This window comes from Idiotropiscis lumnitzeri, chromosome 6, assembly GCF_059441095.1.
Source record: "Idiotropiscis lumnitzeri isolate Australia: NSW breed Sydney's pygmy pipehorse chromosome 6, RoL_Ilum_1.0, whole genome shotgun sequence".
Lineage (NCBI taxonomy): Eukaryota > Metazoa > Chordata > Actinopteri > Syngnathiformes > Syngnathidae > Idiotropiscis > Idiotropiscis lumnitzeri.
The window spans coordinates 8,187,167-8,204,217 of NC_142396.1; the positions used below are offsets into that span (position 1 = coordinate 8,187,167).

General features: G+C 40.9%; 1 protein-coding gene across 1 annotated transcript; it reads left to right on the forward strand.

Annotated features, from left to right (window-relative positions):
* The first annotated feature begins 225 nt into the window (after positions 1-225).
* pidd1 (p53-induced death domain protein 1) lies at positions 226-10,413 on the forward strand. Its single transcript, XM_088297888.1, has 15 exons — positions 226-1,097; positions 1,548-1,961; positions 2,763-2,915; positions 3,005-3,056; positions 3,141-3,342; positions 3,415-3,564; positions 3,655-3,828; positions 4,636-4,783; positions 5,155-5,290; positions 5,367-5,517; positions 5,693-5,816; positions 5,944-6,059; positions 6,304-6,411; positions 7,175-7,371; positions 8,832-10,413. The coding sequence occupies exons 1-15, from the start codon at positions 557-559 to the stop codon at positions 9,064-9,066; spliced, it is 2,901 nt and encodes a 966-aa protein (XP_088154014.1). The 5' UTR covers positions 226-556; the 3' UTR covers positions 9,067-10,413.
* Positions 10,414-17,051: the final 6,638 nt, after the last annotated feature.

Here is a 17,051-nt window from a genome sequence, read left to right on the forward strand (position 1 = left end):
AGCCAGTCACTAAGTTGTCGAGTAGTCCCGCCCTCAATTGAAACTTTCGCGGCATCCGCCAAGAGACGTTCCATTTTTTACTATCAAGAGCCAGAGGGGCGGTAAACGTCACTTTTTAACTCAAATTCCAGGTTCAACCACCGTCCGCCACTCAGCTGTAACAAACGAGCAAACATAGAAGTGACGTAAGGTCCTTTCACTTTTTGACCCAATTGTAGATGAGGAAGTACCGAGCCGTAGCTTCTTTGCAAAATAGGAAAAGTTCTTATTACACAATAATAAGATCGCGACACACTGTATTTTTAATCGAATCGTGGTATTTAGGTCCATCGTTAGACATAACTTAGAGACTAAATTTAAGCGTTAATGGTGAGTACTGCCTATGGCTATCATTCGCTTATCTTAAAGAAACTTAGAGATTTTCTCAGTATTCTATCTCCGGTTCGCATATTTCGATACGTGCGGACTATTCTACGTCCACATACACGAATTAGTTAAGAAATCGCGGCCATATCGCTCGACTTTGCCCTCAGTCACGTGTTGTAACGTGACTTGAATGGAGCAAAGCAGCGAGGAGGAGAACACCAACGATGACGATGGAGATAAAGCTGCAGGGTGCATATTGGAAGATGATCGTGAAGCAGTGACACCTACGTCCAGATGTGGGGAAGATGACTCTTCTGAGATTTTAAGGAAGGACTGGGATGGTGCGTGCAATGAGCAGCTGGAATCAGAGAGGACTGTTGGAGTACAGAGACTTAGTGATGAGAGAGATGCTGTCTCTGTGTCAGCCTCTTGCTTCTCGGACACTTGCAATCCTTCCATATCCAGCCTTTCGTCCTCCTCTTCCTCTGTATTGTGTCTCACACCACCCTTACCTCCATCTGTGGAGCTCTCAGCTGTGTTGACTGATACCCGGCTGACCCTGGATGTCTACCTGGGGGGGGCATCTACACTGCCACTGCTGTGGGGTTCCATTCCAGGCCACCTCAGAAGGCTCCGGTACCTGAGACTTGGTTCAGAGGATAAACATGCACTGGATGGTGCCCTGGGTGTCCTCCCACATTTGACAGAACTACGCTCACTTGCCATAAGAGGTACTTAATGTCCTTCGCCATATCGTGGTTCACTTCTTGCGGTTTGACTGTGTAAGGAATTTTTAAATCATACATCCATCATCCGAGCCGCTTCTCCTCACAAGGGTTGCGGGTGTGCTGGAGCCTATCTCAGTGGAAAAAAAACGAAAAAGAGACAGCAAAACACATCAAGATGGGTCTCTCAAATGTATCTGATGTCTTCCATAATGCCACTTGATGAAGGGTTGAGCTCCCTCTTTGACCTTTGATTCATATTTTTCCCAAAAATGTATGTTGTATTGCAATGCACATCACATTTGAGGCATTTTGTTCGTTAGGCAAAAATAATTGTTACCTCAGTGAATTAATATTTCATTATGTTGCTGAAGTCTACCTATTAAAATTTTGTCTGGTACGTTTTGCTGTTTTGTTTTTTTTTACATTTTTAAAATATGTTTTCTCCAATTTAAGGTCACCGTTTTTATGACGCACAAGGAAACCCCTTGCCCGGACTCCTCACCACTTTGCCCACATCCCTCATCTCTCTCTGTCATTTGGTGCACGTGGATCTCTCCTTCAACCAGCTCGCCATCCTTCCATCGTGTCTTCTCACCTTACCTGCGTTGTCCACCTTGCTCCTGTGTCACAACTGCTTCTCGGAGCTGTCCCCTGATATAGGCCAGCTGTGCAGCCTCACCTACCTGTCCCTCATTGGAAATAAGTTAGTTTCCCTCCCTGCAACTTTAGGCCAGCTGAAAGCGCTGCAGACACTGGATGTTTCAGATAACCTCCTCGAAGAGCTGCCGAATGAAATCGGATCTCTGGGAGAGCTTGTTAAGTTCGAAGTGTCCCATAACAAGCTAAAGAGGCTACCAGAGACCATGGGTATGAGTCTAAGTCTAATGAACTGGTGTGTTAATGTGTGTGAGGCAAATAAAAACGATAAGTGATAGACAGATTATCGGCCGAGCCGATATTTGGCATTTTGCCCATTATCGGCATCTGCCTTATTTTTTTTTAACTTACAAGGCCGATAAATTAAAAGCTGGTTTGTTTTGGTTCACTGCAGCACATTGCTCTCTCTCTCTCTCTCTCTCTCTCTCTCCCTCTCTCTCTCTCTCTCTCTCTCTCTCTTTATCTCTGCTGTGCTGGTGGTCCTGCCTGCAGAAGCAGATTGGCCCACCCACAGCACCATCTGATTGGTTCCGTGTGCAGTGGACTACAGGAGGCAACAGGCAACAGACTTTGCCGAAATTTTAATGTCAGTCTACTAAAACTCACAACTAAAAGAAAACTATTTCCCGTAGCAAACTTTAAAGGGATGTTTGTTTTCATATTAGACATGCAGCTGAGCCTGGGAGTTCCTTGCACTTTTTTGTTAAACTTTTAAAACTAAATTGTCTATTTTCTAAGATCTAAAAAAGCTTTAACATGTTGTAAATCAGTAAAGTCATTTAATAAACATCTGCTTGAAGGCAATTAAATAAATCAAGTTTTGGAGTTGCTGTTTTTCAAAATTTTGACACCATTTTACCCCTTTTTTAAAAAAAAAAGATTATCGGCTTCAAATATCGCTTATCAGCCTCCATGACTACCACTGATCTATATCGGTATCGGCCCTGAAAAAAAGCAAATCAGTCAATGACTAAAACCAAGCAACAAATCCCTTGTTTTGGTGTTGCCTAGGCTCTCTCCATTCCCTGAGGGAGCTCCTCATCTTCAGCAATGACCTCTGTTGCATACCACCTTGCCTGAATGATTTGCCGTTGCTGAAAATTGACGCTCGTGACAATCCTTTGGGGCTACCGCCGACTCCTCCTCCTCTTCCCGCCGCACCAGGTGAGCGAGCGAAAAGGGGGTTCAGTAGTGTGTGCATCTGTTCATTGATGTTTCGTCAGTGACTCCATTCTGAACCTTTTTATCACCAGATGAAACAGAACTGAATATCCCTGAGTTACATCTGCTATTCAACCAGCACAGGTAGATATGTTTATTTCATTTTTTTCTCCATTTTTTTTCCAAACATATGACTATAAACACAATTTCGCTCCTTTAACTCTTCAGTTTTAGCGTTACGCCTGCTGGATGTCACGTGTTTCTCCCAGGGGGGACGCAACTGCTGTTCCCCCCGGGGTGCCTGCAGTCCCCGACAACTCTGGAGTGGGCAGAGAGGAGACCGCAGCGAAAGTGGGTGTTGCTGGAGGAGCATGACATTCTCCTCAGTCGTCCGCTGGAACTTCGTCCTCATGGCGTTACATTTCTTAAGGTGCTGCTCACTGAATAGCGTTAGCTTACTTGAAAAATCTGCCTTATGGAAAGACAAAACCTTTCCTTGCAGCCAGTAGAGGTGTGCGTCGCACATCACCGCAAAAAATGGAAGGAGGTAGTGGTACGGAAGTATGATGGAAGCTCATGGAACACTTTGCCTACTTCTCTCAGGAAAGGAAGTGAGAGACACAGCATTCACTCCTTGGAGCGTCCGGCCAGGGTAAATCTATTTCAAATCCGATAAACATTGTATTTAAAACAAATTTTTCAGCAGCGCTTGTTTTACAGTCAATGTGTCGCTTCTCTGTAGTTGGCCTGCTGTTCCGTAAGCCAGTTCTCCTGGTTTATTGTGGTAGCCCGTCCAGTGAGGGACAGCTGCTCGGTTTCATCAGCAGGAGCCCTTCTCGTGTCCAGTGCTGACCCTGGAGTCAAGATTAACTTCCCTCCAGACTCCACCAGTCAAACCCGCACTATAACATTACAGGTAGTCACTGTATCGTGTATTTTATAGTTGACACAGAGCTGCAAGATATATAGGCTGTCTTGTAATTCACTAGTCAGCCCATTTTTTTTCCAAATTTAAGGGACACCTGCATATAAGGCGCAGCAGCTCTTTTTTGGGAAAAAACAGACACAAAAAAAAACCTTATTACAGCCACTGATCACTGAGGCGAGCCAAATCTCATTCAAGTGAATGAAAGCAGTGTGTACGCGTAATTTTTAGTACTTTTTTCCCCCTTTTTTTTACCACAAACTTTAATATATTTCTTTTTATATATGTAGTCTCTCCCAGTCCGTCTTCACTAACTGCTTCACATGAGTGATTGTTTAGATCACTTGGGCTATGCACGCTAGCTCTTGACGCTGCTGGATACAAGAACAGGAACGGCTTCTCGAATGGACTGGATGTTGAATGTAGTCTGATAAAATTCGATACAGTTTTTTTTGGCTGATATCGTAATCCGAGCCGATACAAATTATCCAATCGGGACACCCCTTATTTTGATGCTCAACAGTGCTTGCTGTGCAATTTGCTTACCAAAAAGTGTTAATTGCTGATGGCCTCCTATAATTTATGATTTTATTTACTTGCGTTTCTTTTTTTTTTTTTAATACATTTGCACAAAAAACTTAATTGATATTCCCATGTTGTCATTATGGAGTGTTGTGTGTTGAATTTAGAAAGGAAAAATGAATGTACAGGTTGTAAAACATAAAATGTGTATAAAAAAAAAAAAAAAAAAAGCGACGTGAATACTTTCTAAACCTTTGTGGTGTTCCTCTGTCGTAGGTGCTGCAGGTGTCCGTGTCAGAGGTTCAGACGCTGTGCGGTGATCCACAAGCAAGTGTCAGTCCTCTCCTCTGCCTCTCACAAACTCCCAGCATGCATTTCCTGCAGCCAGTCAAAGTTCAGGTCCCACTGCCACCGGGGGTTACAGGTTCAAACTGCTCGTACCTTTAGCTTACACAATTTTGGTTTTGTTTTTTTCTTACTGCGTGTACAACCTGCAGGGATGGATTTGTAAAAGTTAGCTTGCCGTTTTGCCAAAAATATTCCCATGAAGATATGTTGAGAGTCTATTAAGTATAGTATATTTGTATATTTATACAAAAAAAAAAAAAAGACAACTCTATTCATTGCAAACAAAATCGGGGTCCGATTTTCATATTCTCTACTAATTTGTTATGCTTATATCATATTTTTCCCTTGTTACTTTCAGTTCCCTTGAATCCAGATAACATCATACGTCTTTCTTTTTTTTTAATGTCAAATATTTATTTTTAAAATTGGTCTTGGGTCTGTCTAAAGGTCACACGGTTGACAAGTCGTGTTTATATCTGCTGCACGGCGACCCCACTGCCCAAACCTGGACCGACATCACATCACAAGTGTCCCTCTACGTCACCCACTTGTATGCCATTTTCTACATTACACATTTCTCCTGGTAAGTCGAGAATGAAATCTCGAAAATACGTGAAACATTTTCGTGTCACAGCATTGTGTTCTGTATTTGATCACAGGTACTGGCTGTGGTACAAAACTCAGAGCTGTGTTAGTGGCATGGTACGAAAGGTGTACCAAAGGCTAAAGCAATTTCAAGTCCAGTTCATGGTTTTCCAGCGGAAAACGGACCCAGCACAAGTTCTGCTGCAGTGTTTACCAGCGAACAAGGTTGGTGTTGGCTTGGCATTGAGTTACAATAAAATGGACGCTGACGCTGTTTTGTAAATATCCCCGAATTGCTAATGGTGAAAACGCGTCACTACACTGAAGACCATTTCTATTCTATGTCTTTCATATTTTATCTTGCGTGTGAAATCCACGTCTTTGTATTGGTTCTTCCCAGGTGGAAGACAGAGTACAGTCATTGCTAGAAGATTACGAGGGCCCCCAGCCTTCGGACCTGTGTGACCTTCTGGAAGGAGAGCAGTTTTTTGCTGGCTTTGAGAGAGGCTTAGACATCTGCACAGGTCACAAGCTCGATTTTCTTAACTTGATCACAAGTCGATATTTTCACAGCTCAGGTTTTCTATTCTAATATAATTCACTCGGCGTGGCTTTTCAAGTGCTGAGATGTTGATTTCCTGTCGTCACCAGGCAGACCCGATTGTGTCGGAGGAAGGCTCTGTTTTGTGTTTTACTCCAGCTTGAAGAATCAGAAGGAAGTTTACATCTCTCCTGCAAAGGGCCTTCAAGGTCCTGTGAGAGGAGAAGTAAGACCGTTTTCTCGAATAAACACAGTGACTGAAAATGTACAATACAAGAACGTTATAAAAGCCAATTTCCAGCCCCAAACGATCTGGTGATAAATATTATTTTTCCTCTCTTTTGTCACACACGACGCCTGGATAAATACCCACCTTCCATTTTAGGACTGACTTGCTATGTTCATTGTGTTGAGATAATGAATATACTGCTCAAACATCACGCTGAAAGTGTCTGACACATTTTTTGCAGGTCTCTTTTTACAGAGGGGAGATTCCCAGTGGTTTGCCAGAGGAAGTCGTGAGGAAGAGGAAAGGAAATGACAGCCAATGGCTTGCAACGTTACCGTTAAGACTTCCTGTCAGTTGAAAACATATTTTCGTTTTTTCACAATTTAATGTGAATCAATTCACTCGTGTTTTTTGAGCATTGTTATTGTTTTTACTGTCCCACATACTTCGTTAGGTACACCCGCCCAATCCGTGCTATTACAGGCGCTTCTTTAACAATATAGATGAAGAGCGGTATTCTTTTGATATTATTGTCCTCTTAGGTTTCATTTGTGTAGAACAGGCGTGGGCAAAATACGGCCCGGGGGCCACATGTGGCCCGTTAAATGTTTTAATGCGGCCCGCCAAACTTGAAAAAAAATCAAATGAATAAACCTCGTTAATGTTTTATTTTTTAAATACTGTGGTTTTTCAAAGACATATATATTGTTGTAATGCTTTTGTTCACTTTCTTTTAAAGGTATTTTTTTTTCCTCTGATGAGGTGAGGTTACAAAAACTGTCAAGCTGCCTCAAGATCATTTCACTCATTCTATGTGAGCAAACAACACATTTATTCAGTCTTGGTAGTTGTAAAGTCAGTCCAAAACCAATCACCGCATTCTCCATTGACCGCCATTCAAAGTTGCGCGCCGAAGAAATGTCCTTACCCATAAAGTACCATGCGGCCCGTAGATCTGCAAGTGGTCCATTTCACTGACATGCAACACTTTGTTTATTGCTATTCAATTGTTTTAAAATTACATGCCATTGTTGTTAATTCATGATACATTGATGCATTTTTTTTTTTTATTTGCGAACTATATTTAAACCGGCTCTGTGCTGTTTTGGTAGGCACTAGACGCTGACAACAAGTACATAATGGAAGCGTTCCAGCTTCCTCCTTTGAACCTCGGGGACCCTGAGAGTGGCTACCTGACAGAAGCCAATCTACTGTCCATCTCCCTCCAGATTGGACAGGATTGGCGCGGTATTGGGATCAATCTTGGTTTAAGCTACCAGGAGCTGGAGCGCATCCAATACAAATACAGGTTTGTATTTGCAAACAAGCAAACGCTGAATCCAATCACAGTGGATATACAAATTTTTCTGGTGGAGTTTTATTTTATCTATGGCCTCTTCATTTGCGTTTAATTAAAAAAAAAAAAAAGTACAAAGGAAATACATAATCTACAGTTGTCACGGATGCACTTGAAAAATGACGATTGAGAAATGGCGATGTTTGATTCTGTGCTCGTGCAGAGTGAGATGTTACATGAGAGGGAAATGGTAGAGAATTTTGATTGTTTTAATCTGCGCTGTTAGATGCTGCTAAGCCATCTGGGACACTGCAGGAGATTACACACATAGTCTGATGCTCATCTCTCCCTCCACCACCCTCCGTTTGCTCCTCACGCTCACAAAACTAACAGCTTTGAAGCGATGCATGTCATGCTGATTAAGGTTATTTTCATATGAGATGGATTTAAGAATGCTTTTTTTGTGAGACTGGTGTTATTTTCATAGTTCTATTGGATGTATTTGCTGTCTTGGCGTATGCTGGGTAATGAGCTTGCTCAGTATTTACAAAGTCATTCAGCACTTGCTGTAAATCATGGTCATAAAAAAGGATAAATAGTGTGCATTAATGTTGCACTGTTCTATAGATGTGTCCAAAGTAATTTCCAGTTCACAGATGGTGGCTAATAACACCATGCAGTGGTGGGCGGTCAAGGCCTTTAAGGCCTTCTCTGCTGACCTCACAAAATCAAGAAATTATGATCATATTCTTCACATTGATGTCATATTATATCCTAGCGTTGTATTTTTAGGTGAGAGTTTTTATCCAATCAGAATTCAGCTAGCTCGTGTTGCCAGGCAGATTTCATAATACCAGTGGCATGCACTATTCGTCAGAGGCCTTCAGATACAATCGAGCAGGCGTCTCTTCTGTGTGAGGCTCATGCAGTTGATAGGCAGTTGCGGTAGCCAATCAGATCACGAGTTGGTTACAGTGAGCCTTCTCGCTGGCCTTTCGCTGAAGGTGATGAACGCGGCTTGTGATTGGATACTCACTCGTGAGGGGGCAGCGCTATGCGGAATCAACACACCCGAAAGTCATAACTGGCGACCCTTCGCAAATCTTAAATATATTCTGGCTTTTTTTTTTTTAAATAACAATTTTAATTGCAGATACACTTGCTCGCCCATTTTCAAGACGGACCTTTTGAGAGAAGCTAGGTCGTCCAACACTCACTGAGTACTGTGTAGGTGTGTTTCCGTATATTATTTGTTCAGCCGTGGTTTCATAAAAGACGAGGGGGATTGATTCAAGTCGGACTAAGTCGGACTTGTCGAAGTGAAGTGTAAAATACATGAAGTTGAAGTTGAAGTGCACGGCCCGCCACTGTCACCATGTGGTACCACCACTTCTTTACTCCCTGTTGGGGTTCACTGCAGTCATTAAATACTGAGGTCAAATGTAATTGTGACATTGTGCTCTTGTCATCAGGGACAATCTTGGAGCTCTGGTGCTGGACATGCTCTTCCATTGGGCCCAAGGACAGAAGAGCGCCGGGCCTGGGGCGGTGTCCCGATTGAAGGCGGCCATGATTGAGAGTGGCAGGAAGGACATTGCAGATGAGCTGAAAGACATCGTCAGTCTGGGAAAGCAAAAGTACACGGAGTCACTGAGGAGAGTCGGCCTCGAGGCGGAGGAACAGCCCCTCTGTGAAAGCTCGCAGTAGAGAATTTCTCACTGGGTGCAGGTGGCTTTCGTGTTTGTCTACTACCTTGTGGATGCATCTCTTTTATCTCACGCTCCATCCGTTTACTTAAAAAAAAATACATGCATTAAGTGAACGACATTTCAATTACAGTATGTAACCTTTTGGATTTGATTGGTTTCCATTAGACCTGTCAGGATAAGATTAAGCCGATGAGCAAACACTAACAGCTGTCGAGCTTTCTCACAGATTTGACTCGCGTGCAGAACGTTGTTATCTTGTCCCGAAAATCACTTGAGCTTGTCTGCAGCTTACGCAACACAATGCTAGTTTTGAAATGATGAATTTCCATCCAACACCGCTACTGTAAAAAATATTAATTTAATGTTGCTTCCCGCTTAGTCGCTGTGGGATGATTTTTGCTCCCATTAATGAGTTGAGTTTTATTTTGCTTATTTCATTTAAGCATTTTTCAGTATTCACACTGTATTTTTGATGGTAAAACTGCTTTTTGTACAAATCTCATTTAAACTGATTTCTTTTATAATGGCAGCATCTTGAATTTTGCATCTCTTTGCATTCACCCTCAAATTGACATTTTTGTGTATTTTACATCCATTTTTCTGATCTCACTATTCATGGTTGAGTTAGACCCGAGATCAGCTGACTTTGGATACACACCGGACTGGTCGCCAGTCAATCACAGGGCACGTGTATGTAGACAATAATTCACGTTCACACCTCCAGACATTTTGGAAAACTATGGAAAGGAGTGGAACGTGTTGATTTGGATGGCGTGGAGCTTCCAAAGATGTTTCTTTTGTTTCCTTTATGATTGCCCGTGGAGACGACTTACGTATTTATTAGTGCTGTCAAGCGATGACATTTTTTTACTAATTAATCGCAAAAAAATTTTTTGTGACGCTTGTAACAGATATTTAGTTGAACAACATCTTGTAATTAACGTAAAATCACCAGATATGATTTATATATAATTCAAAGACTGTTCTAATAGCGTTCTTTGATCCTTGAATATGATCTAATCGGAGACAGCTTTTTTTTTTTCTTCGAAACATTTTTCCAAAATGCCCACAAGCAGCACACGCCAGCAATGTTGCTTTGCAAGGCCCAGCGTTAACATGAGCAGGGTGTTTTGCTCTGAGATGTGCCAAAGATTTACATCTAATATGTTAAAATATTTGAAAAGTATGCAGATTATTTTTTTTTAACAAACTCAAACTGAGTTAACCGAGTTAAAATATTTAGGGAGTTATTTTTTAATGAATCCCCATAATTAATGCTTTAATTTTTTCAGCCCTAATATTTGTTGATATACTTTCTGCACTGCTTTTCAAGGTCACTCTATATTCCCATCCCCCAGCTTCTGCACCTTTTTCATATTCACTTGCAAAATGTGTGTACTTCCACGATAGAACCACTAGAGGTCCCCCCTTTTTTTATATCCACTTACCATTTTTTTTCAACCCAAGTCATCCTTCAGCCACTGTCAGCTTCCCCCTCCCCTTACCTTCATTACTACCACCCTCCCTCCCTCCATCTCCACCTTACTCCCACCTCCTCGTCCTCCCTTCCCAGTAATCATATCCCAGTCCGACCGGTGTTTAGCCGCTCCGTCAGCCTAAAACATTCACAGTGTGCAAGTCTTTGAATTCACCATCCACACCGGAGCAAGAGGGGTTAACGGGAGCAGATATTTGTGGTATGTACTCAATACTGTCTTATTTTGTGCATGCGGCGGCTTTGCGAGGCGCGCACATCCTGCAATGTTTCCAATCGATACGTGTATGTTTATTGTATAGGGAATAAAATGACGCCATGGATCGAAAAAATGCACAAACGCTCGACGTGGAAGCGCTAGCTAAGCTTGGTGAGAGCCGGCGAGCTTTGCGTTGGCGATAGGAAGCGAACAACCTCGCCGTTATTTGACGTGCCATTTAAAAAAAAAAAAAAAAAGCTGCGCGAGGAGGAGGAAAAACCAACATCGGAACGGTCCTGATGCGTTATTACTACGTATTACACATACTAGCAATTCGGAGTCTGATAGTTCAGGGTTGTAGTCCACTTTGTGAAGAACGTGTTTCAATTCGGAATTTTAGCATTTGCTTGAGATGCGAGGTCGTCTTGTGTGCCGGCTTTCGCGCCTCAGCAGCGGCGCTGTTGTGTCATGTGTGCGGGGAGGGAGCTTGCTTGTTGTGTGTCGTGAGCTCACCACCTCCACCTTTCTCATTGATGCTCTTATTGTCATTATTAATTCTGTTGGGTCATGATTACGGACTGCATACTCCTCTAAGGTTGAAGAAGTCACTAAATGAAGTTTCACGGTCCGAGTCGATCGAGGCCAGTGTGTGAGATTTAATTGTTGGTTTTAGTAGGCCAACAATGTCGCCTCACAACCAGTCTTGGCTTAAAGATTATAATGAGGCTTGCTTGCCCTGCAAAAAAATTCCTGCAGCCATGAAATTATTGATGAGCCAGACCATTCTTGATGTAGGGTGACATCCTGTACATCCTGATAGGAAGTTTTATGCAACGTTTGACCTCTGTTGCACATTTTCTTGCGTTTAATCTGTATGCAACAGCCCTCCAGAGCATGCTGAAATCATCCAGGGAAGGACTTTGAATGTCACTTGGTCAATATGTGTTTGCGATGGCTTGCTGTGCTCTGCTCTTGCCTTGTGAAAGTCATTGAGGTCATTCTTGCTCTTTAGTCTGTAAAATGAAACCAGATGCTTCAGTGCTGCATATAGGTTTTTTTTTTTTGTTCATGAGGCGGGCTCACTTACAATGCTTTTGTTATTCCATATCCACGCTGTAGGGAAGCAGAGAGGCAGGCAAGTCAAAGGGCCACAAGGGACATTGTGCTGTCAGGAGAGAGACAAAACTCAACACCACATCCTTGCAGAGACTGCTATGAAGATGTTATTTCTTAGTCATTGCAGTGGACTCGAACAAGCGCACGGCACCTGCGCGAGGGAATGTTTTTGCTGTGGCCTGCTCACAACTCTCACTTGCACCGAGAAGGAGATTGCGAAGAGAGATTTCAACGAGTTGGTTTATAATCCTCATGCCGGAGGCAAGAGGGAATAGTAATCAGATTTATCTGTGACACCACATAGTTCATCCCTTGTTTCCGCCGTGCTGTCCAAAAATAGATAGCATTTCACAAATCGCCACAAAAACAAGAGTAATAACTACCAGCTGCCACAGGAAATAAATGCTAAATGAGAGCTGTAAAATGTACTCCTAGCCTTAAAACATTTTCGACCACAAAGGCATACGGAATGGAAACGCAACCAACCCTTCGAGTATGTGCCGCTTTTCAGAAGCGAATGGATTTTCGCTAACGTTCATCTGTGCGTACAGCAAAACTGCTGACCTTTTGGCTTTCACATGATTCTGCGGAGGCGTTACACTCGTGATTGTTTAAGCTCGCTCTTGGAGGGTGTGAACTTGGGCGCTACACAATTTCAATATTATATTGACCAAATAGAATTCTGATAACCGATTAATCGGTCGATTAATCTTAAAAAAAATGTAATTGCTAAAATGACTTTTGTTGGTCTTCGAACACTTCACTTAGAGCAATAAAGATGTGAATTAAAAGCAGAGCTTTTGACTCTGTGTCCTTTCGTATGTGCTTCATTTTACAACAGAGAGAAAAATTCGCAAAAATTGGACGACTTTTTTTCAGACTTTTTTTATTTGAATGCCATTATTTTTGTCTTATGTTGTAATGTGTTAATGTATAAAAAAAAAAAAAAGCAAATATTGCTAATAATCAGATTTTTGCCAATTTTAAACGGATTTATACCATCTGATTAAACCGGCCGACCGATTAATTTGTTGAGCCCTCGTAGGAACTTTGAAGACTCACCCATGTTTAAGTTGCGAACATCTACAGTATAGTATTCTCACACCACCAAAACCAAATAAAACATTCTCGCTTTATTGAGCTCTTTCAAGGTTTTCTGTCTTACTCGACGTGCATGAAAAAGCTAAACGTTTTCAAGTTAATCGATTGATGTTTGAAACTCTCACGAGATGTCCTCATGACAGTTGAAAGTTCTGTGTGAGGTTACCCTATAATTGCTCATAAAAAACATGTGGTCCCCAGATGTGATTGAAATAAAAAGACACAATGAGCTTACTTTATGAAATGTTGCTTAATCAGATGATTCCTCAAAAATAATAAGAGCCCACTCTGCACTCGTATTTAAATTTTTTTTTCTGCTTTTTCTGAGTTTTTTTGTCGAGGCACACTCACGTGACAAACCCGATACAGGGTCACTTCCTGTAATGATTCACCAAGCGATGCTGTCAATGTTTAAGGGTCCTATTCCACTGTTTGCTCCATGAACTCTGAGTTGCAGTTAAGGAGGCGTGACGCACGAGGTTTTCTGATTTGAATAAGTGGAAAGAATTTGCCTTGCAAAGTAACCTGTGGTAATTTGGGCTCCAGATTTTCCTTCTCTTGCTGTGTTATTTTTATCTTTTGACTTTGCTCTACTGGGCATGAATCAGAGCTGATCGAATCGAGCGTCCTTGCTGTGCTGTGTCATCACTTTTTAGTCTTCTTATCTGCGCCGCCATTGAATGCTCAACGTCACGTTAGGTATTGTAGGAGGGCCACTCGTAAATGTGCATCCTTTTTTACTTTCTTTTTAATTAGCTCTGGAAATTTGCACATCTATACGACCTTTCGGTAAATATTTTAATGTATTACACGTTTCATCTCAATTGTTTTTCATTCAACTACTGTTGCGGTACAATATCTGAAATTGGTAATAAATTGTTTTAGTAAATGTAGTTTATTGTCAATAAAACAAAGCATCTGCAAGTTTTTGCCATTTTAGACTTTTTTTAAGGGAGTTTATCATTTTTTACTTAGAACTTTTTGATCGGCAGGCCACAATGGGTTCTAAAATTTGACAGAGGGGCCGGACAAGGAGCAGATGGATGGAGTGTTTTGGTAACCTCACCTCATCGGAGAAAAAAAAATACATTTAATTTGAAATGAAAGTGAACTAAAGCATGACAACAATATATGTCTTTGAAAAACCACAGTATTTAGAAACTAAAACATTTATTCATTTAATGTTTTTCACGTTCGGCGGGCCGGATTAAAACGTTTAACGGGCCGCATGTGGCCCCCGGGCCCTAGTTTGCTCTCGCCTGACTTAGACTATTATGTGTATGACTCTGGTCCATGTATTTTACTCTTTAGCTTTTGTAAAATTGAGTGTTCGTCATAAAAAAAAGGACATTGTTATACTGACCTCAAGTGACTTGATTTATTTTATTCATTTATTTTATCCAGGACTTGTTTTATACATTTCTGATAGCAAGTATTTTTTGAGGAATGTCAAAATAGTAAAAAAAGCTTTGTATCAAAATACCAGCTAATATTAATATTTAAAGGAGGAGAAATGTCTACTCTTGTACAGTAATGGCCTTCTATTTGACATTCGATCCTTTTCTGCAGTTTTGCAAACCTTTGCTGGTTATTCAGACTTGCACACCTAATGCAGCTGGATTTTGTAGCATCTTGCCAACAGCAACTGATTTATGATGAACATAATCTCCTGGAGCAGATTAAAACTGTCACTTGATTGTCTTTTAATGATGACCCTTATATTTTTTTAAATTACAGGCACAGAATTTAGCATTTTAACAGTGTTGTGTTAATATGACATTGTAAAGTTGTTGTTTTTTGCTTCCTGGTCCTATTCTTATCGACTGAAGCATTATTTATGGGCTCATTGATGAAATGATGAACAAGGGTTGAACATGAGTTGTTATTTGTCAGGTTTTATTGAACGTGTCCAATGGGTGCTTAGAGTGCCAGAGTTCAATGTTCTGCAGCAGAGACTACTTTCACAATTACGCAGACTAATTGTTTACTCATCAGTGCTTATCTGCCTAAACAAACAAACTTTAACATGCGTATTCGTGTCAGGGTGTGACTTCTTCCATGATCCCCATCATTGCATAACATTATTAAAATTTTCTTGATTGTAAAAGTAGGTGCAGAGTAATACAGTTCCACTCCAATCCTGTAGGTGGTGATAGCGTGCGCTGCAAAGTAGGTGCCAAATGCCACAGCATTTTTCATTTATTTTATCTTATCTTTTTTTAAATTCTACTGGATATAGTGGGTCTTCCCTCCCCACCTTGCCCCAGTGCAACTAGACTGGTACACTGGAACACGACAATATAATTCTGAAACTGCACCTTTATGTGCTGGAGTTACGTTTAGTCCACTGGGAAATAATTCCAGCTTCAGTTTGCTTCCCAAAAGGAATTCCTCCGGGATTTGGTTGGCAAGTGACGCAACTGTGCATACGCTGCACACTGAGGTTACTTGTCTCGTTCACACAGACTCTGATTGTCATGACAGCACAGCCAGGCAAAAAGACTGTAGGTCATATAAATAATATACTGATGCGACAGTGATGATGGACTACGTTGGACAAGTTGGGCTGCAGGCATGGCTAAAAAAAAAAAATAAAAAATAAAAATGGTCAACACAGTTGTACTCCACTCAGACTTATGAAGTACAGTTTATGTAGTAGTAGAGATTAAACAACTCGGCAATTAATCAAAATTTCATTATGTTAACGATTTAAAAAAAAACAATTAAACATATTGCATATTTAAATATGTGCTTTGTTTTAAAAATCGCCAGTATTGATGCTAAAGTCAGTGGAAAAATCTCATTGCTCGTGGTAAATTAGCATCGACTTCCAGGTGTGATATTCCTTTAAATAACTAATATTCCCACACAAAAGCTGTAGAAACACACATGCACAGAAGCAATATTTAAAGGCATTGATTTTGGCGGGTTTTGAGTGGTCAGGTATGGTAGTTGACGCAATACAAAGTTTTGTAAATGAATAATCGTTAAAATAATCGTGATTTCAATATCAATCAAAATGAAGTGATTAGTGATTGTGATCATTTTGTCCCTAATCACTCAGTGCTAACTCCTGCACCGTCATTACTAAATTTATCTCAATTGTCAGTGTTGTCATGGTATTGTTTAAAATTAATGCAAACAACAAAAAAAAAAGATTGTCTTCTATTGGCTACAAGAAGGTAAACAAGAAGACAGTTTGCGCAACGGACTAGTGATTGAAAAGCAAATAAAGTGGCACAAATAAAACAGGAAATAGAGCAAAACTAATGTTTGTTTAAATTGCTAACCAAATAGAACACACCAGCAAATAGTTAACAAAGATGTGTCACCGAAATGAATTTCAAAAATGATGATGAAATATCAGTAACAACCCTTTTAGCCGAAACGCTATCATTCAATTTGTTGCACTAAACGGAGAAACTAAATTAAATGTTTTTTATTTAAATACAATAAATGCCTTAATTGTCCTTAAAATGTCTAACAAATATAAAGTATAATGTTACAATATAAAATATAAAATAAGCAAAAAGTATGATCAAGTTAGCATTATTTTTGCAAAGGCAGGACTTGCACTGGATGGTATTTGATTGTGCGAGTGTACCTTCGGTTGTGCCAGATGAGTTGCTCATCAGAAAACAAACGAAAATATCACGCGGTTCATCCTTGGGGGGAAAAAAAGCGCTATGTCCTTTTTTGAAAATACACCACAACATAGCACAAATGTGAAGGTCACACCAAAGCACTGCTGACATTTTCACATGTTTGCATTTCCAATGTGAGGCTGTTTCTTATGTCATTCGCTCCAAACACATTACAAGTGTGTTGCTATTTTTCTTCTTCTCAAATAATTATATCCAACGTTAAAATCCCGAGCATAAAGAAAGATTCCTTTCTCCACATGTGGAGGAGCTCGTGGTGCGAAGGGGGGCCTGCAGGGTTGGGGGTGCGTCAAGCTATCCAAGTAAAACACCAAAGCACAACTGCCCCCCATCCTATTTGCAATAGAAACATCCTTACTGGTTGTGCAATCTGTCCGAGCAGAGTGTGACGTCCGAATGTTATTTGCTTA

Excerpts from the sequence above, each read along its gene's own strand:
- pidd1 (XM_088297888.1), top strand. The coding sequence starts at position 557 with ATGGAGCAAAGCAGCGAGGAGGAGAACACCAACGATGACGATGGAGAT. Across the intron at positions 5,817-5,943 it reads AGGCTTAGACATCTGCACAG|GCAGACCCGATTGTGTCGGA; the intron begins GTCACAAGCTCG and ends TGTCGTCACCAG. Across the intron at positions 6,412-7,174 it reads CGTTACCGTTAAGACTTCCT|GCACTAGACGCTGACAACAA; the intron begins GTCAGTTGAAAA and ends CTGTTTTGGTAG.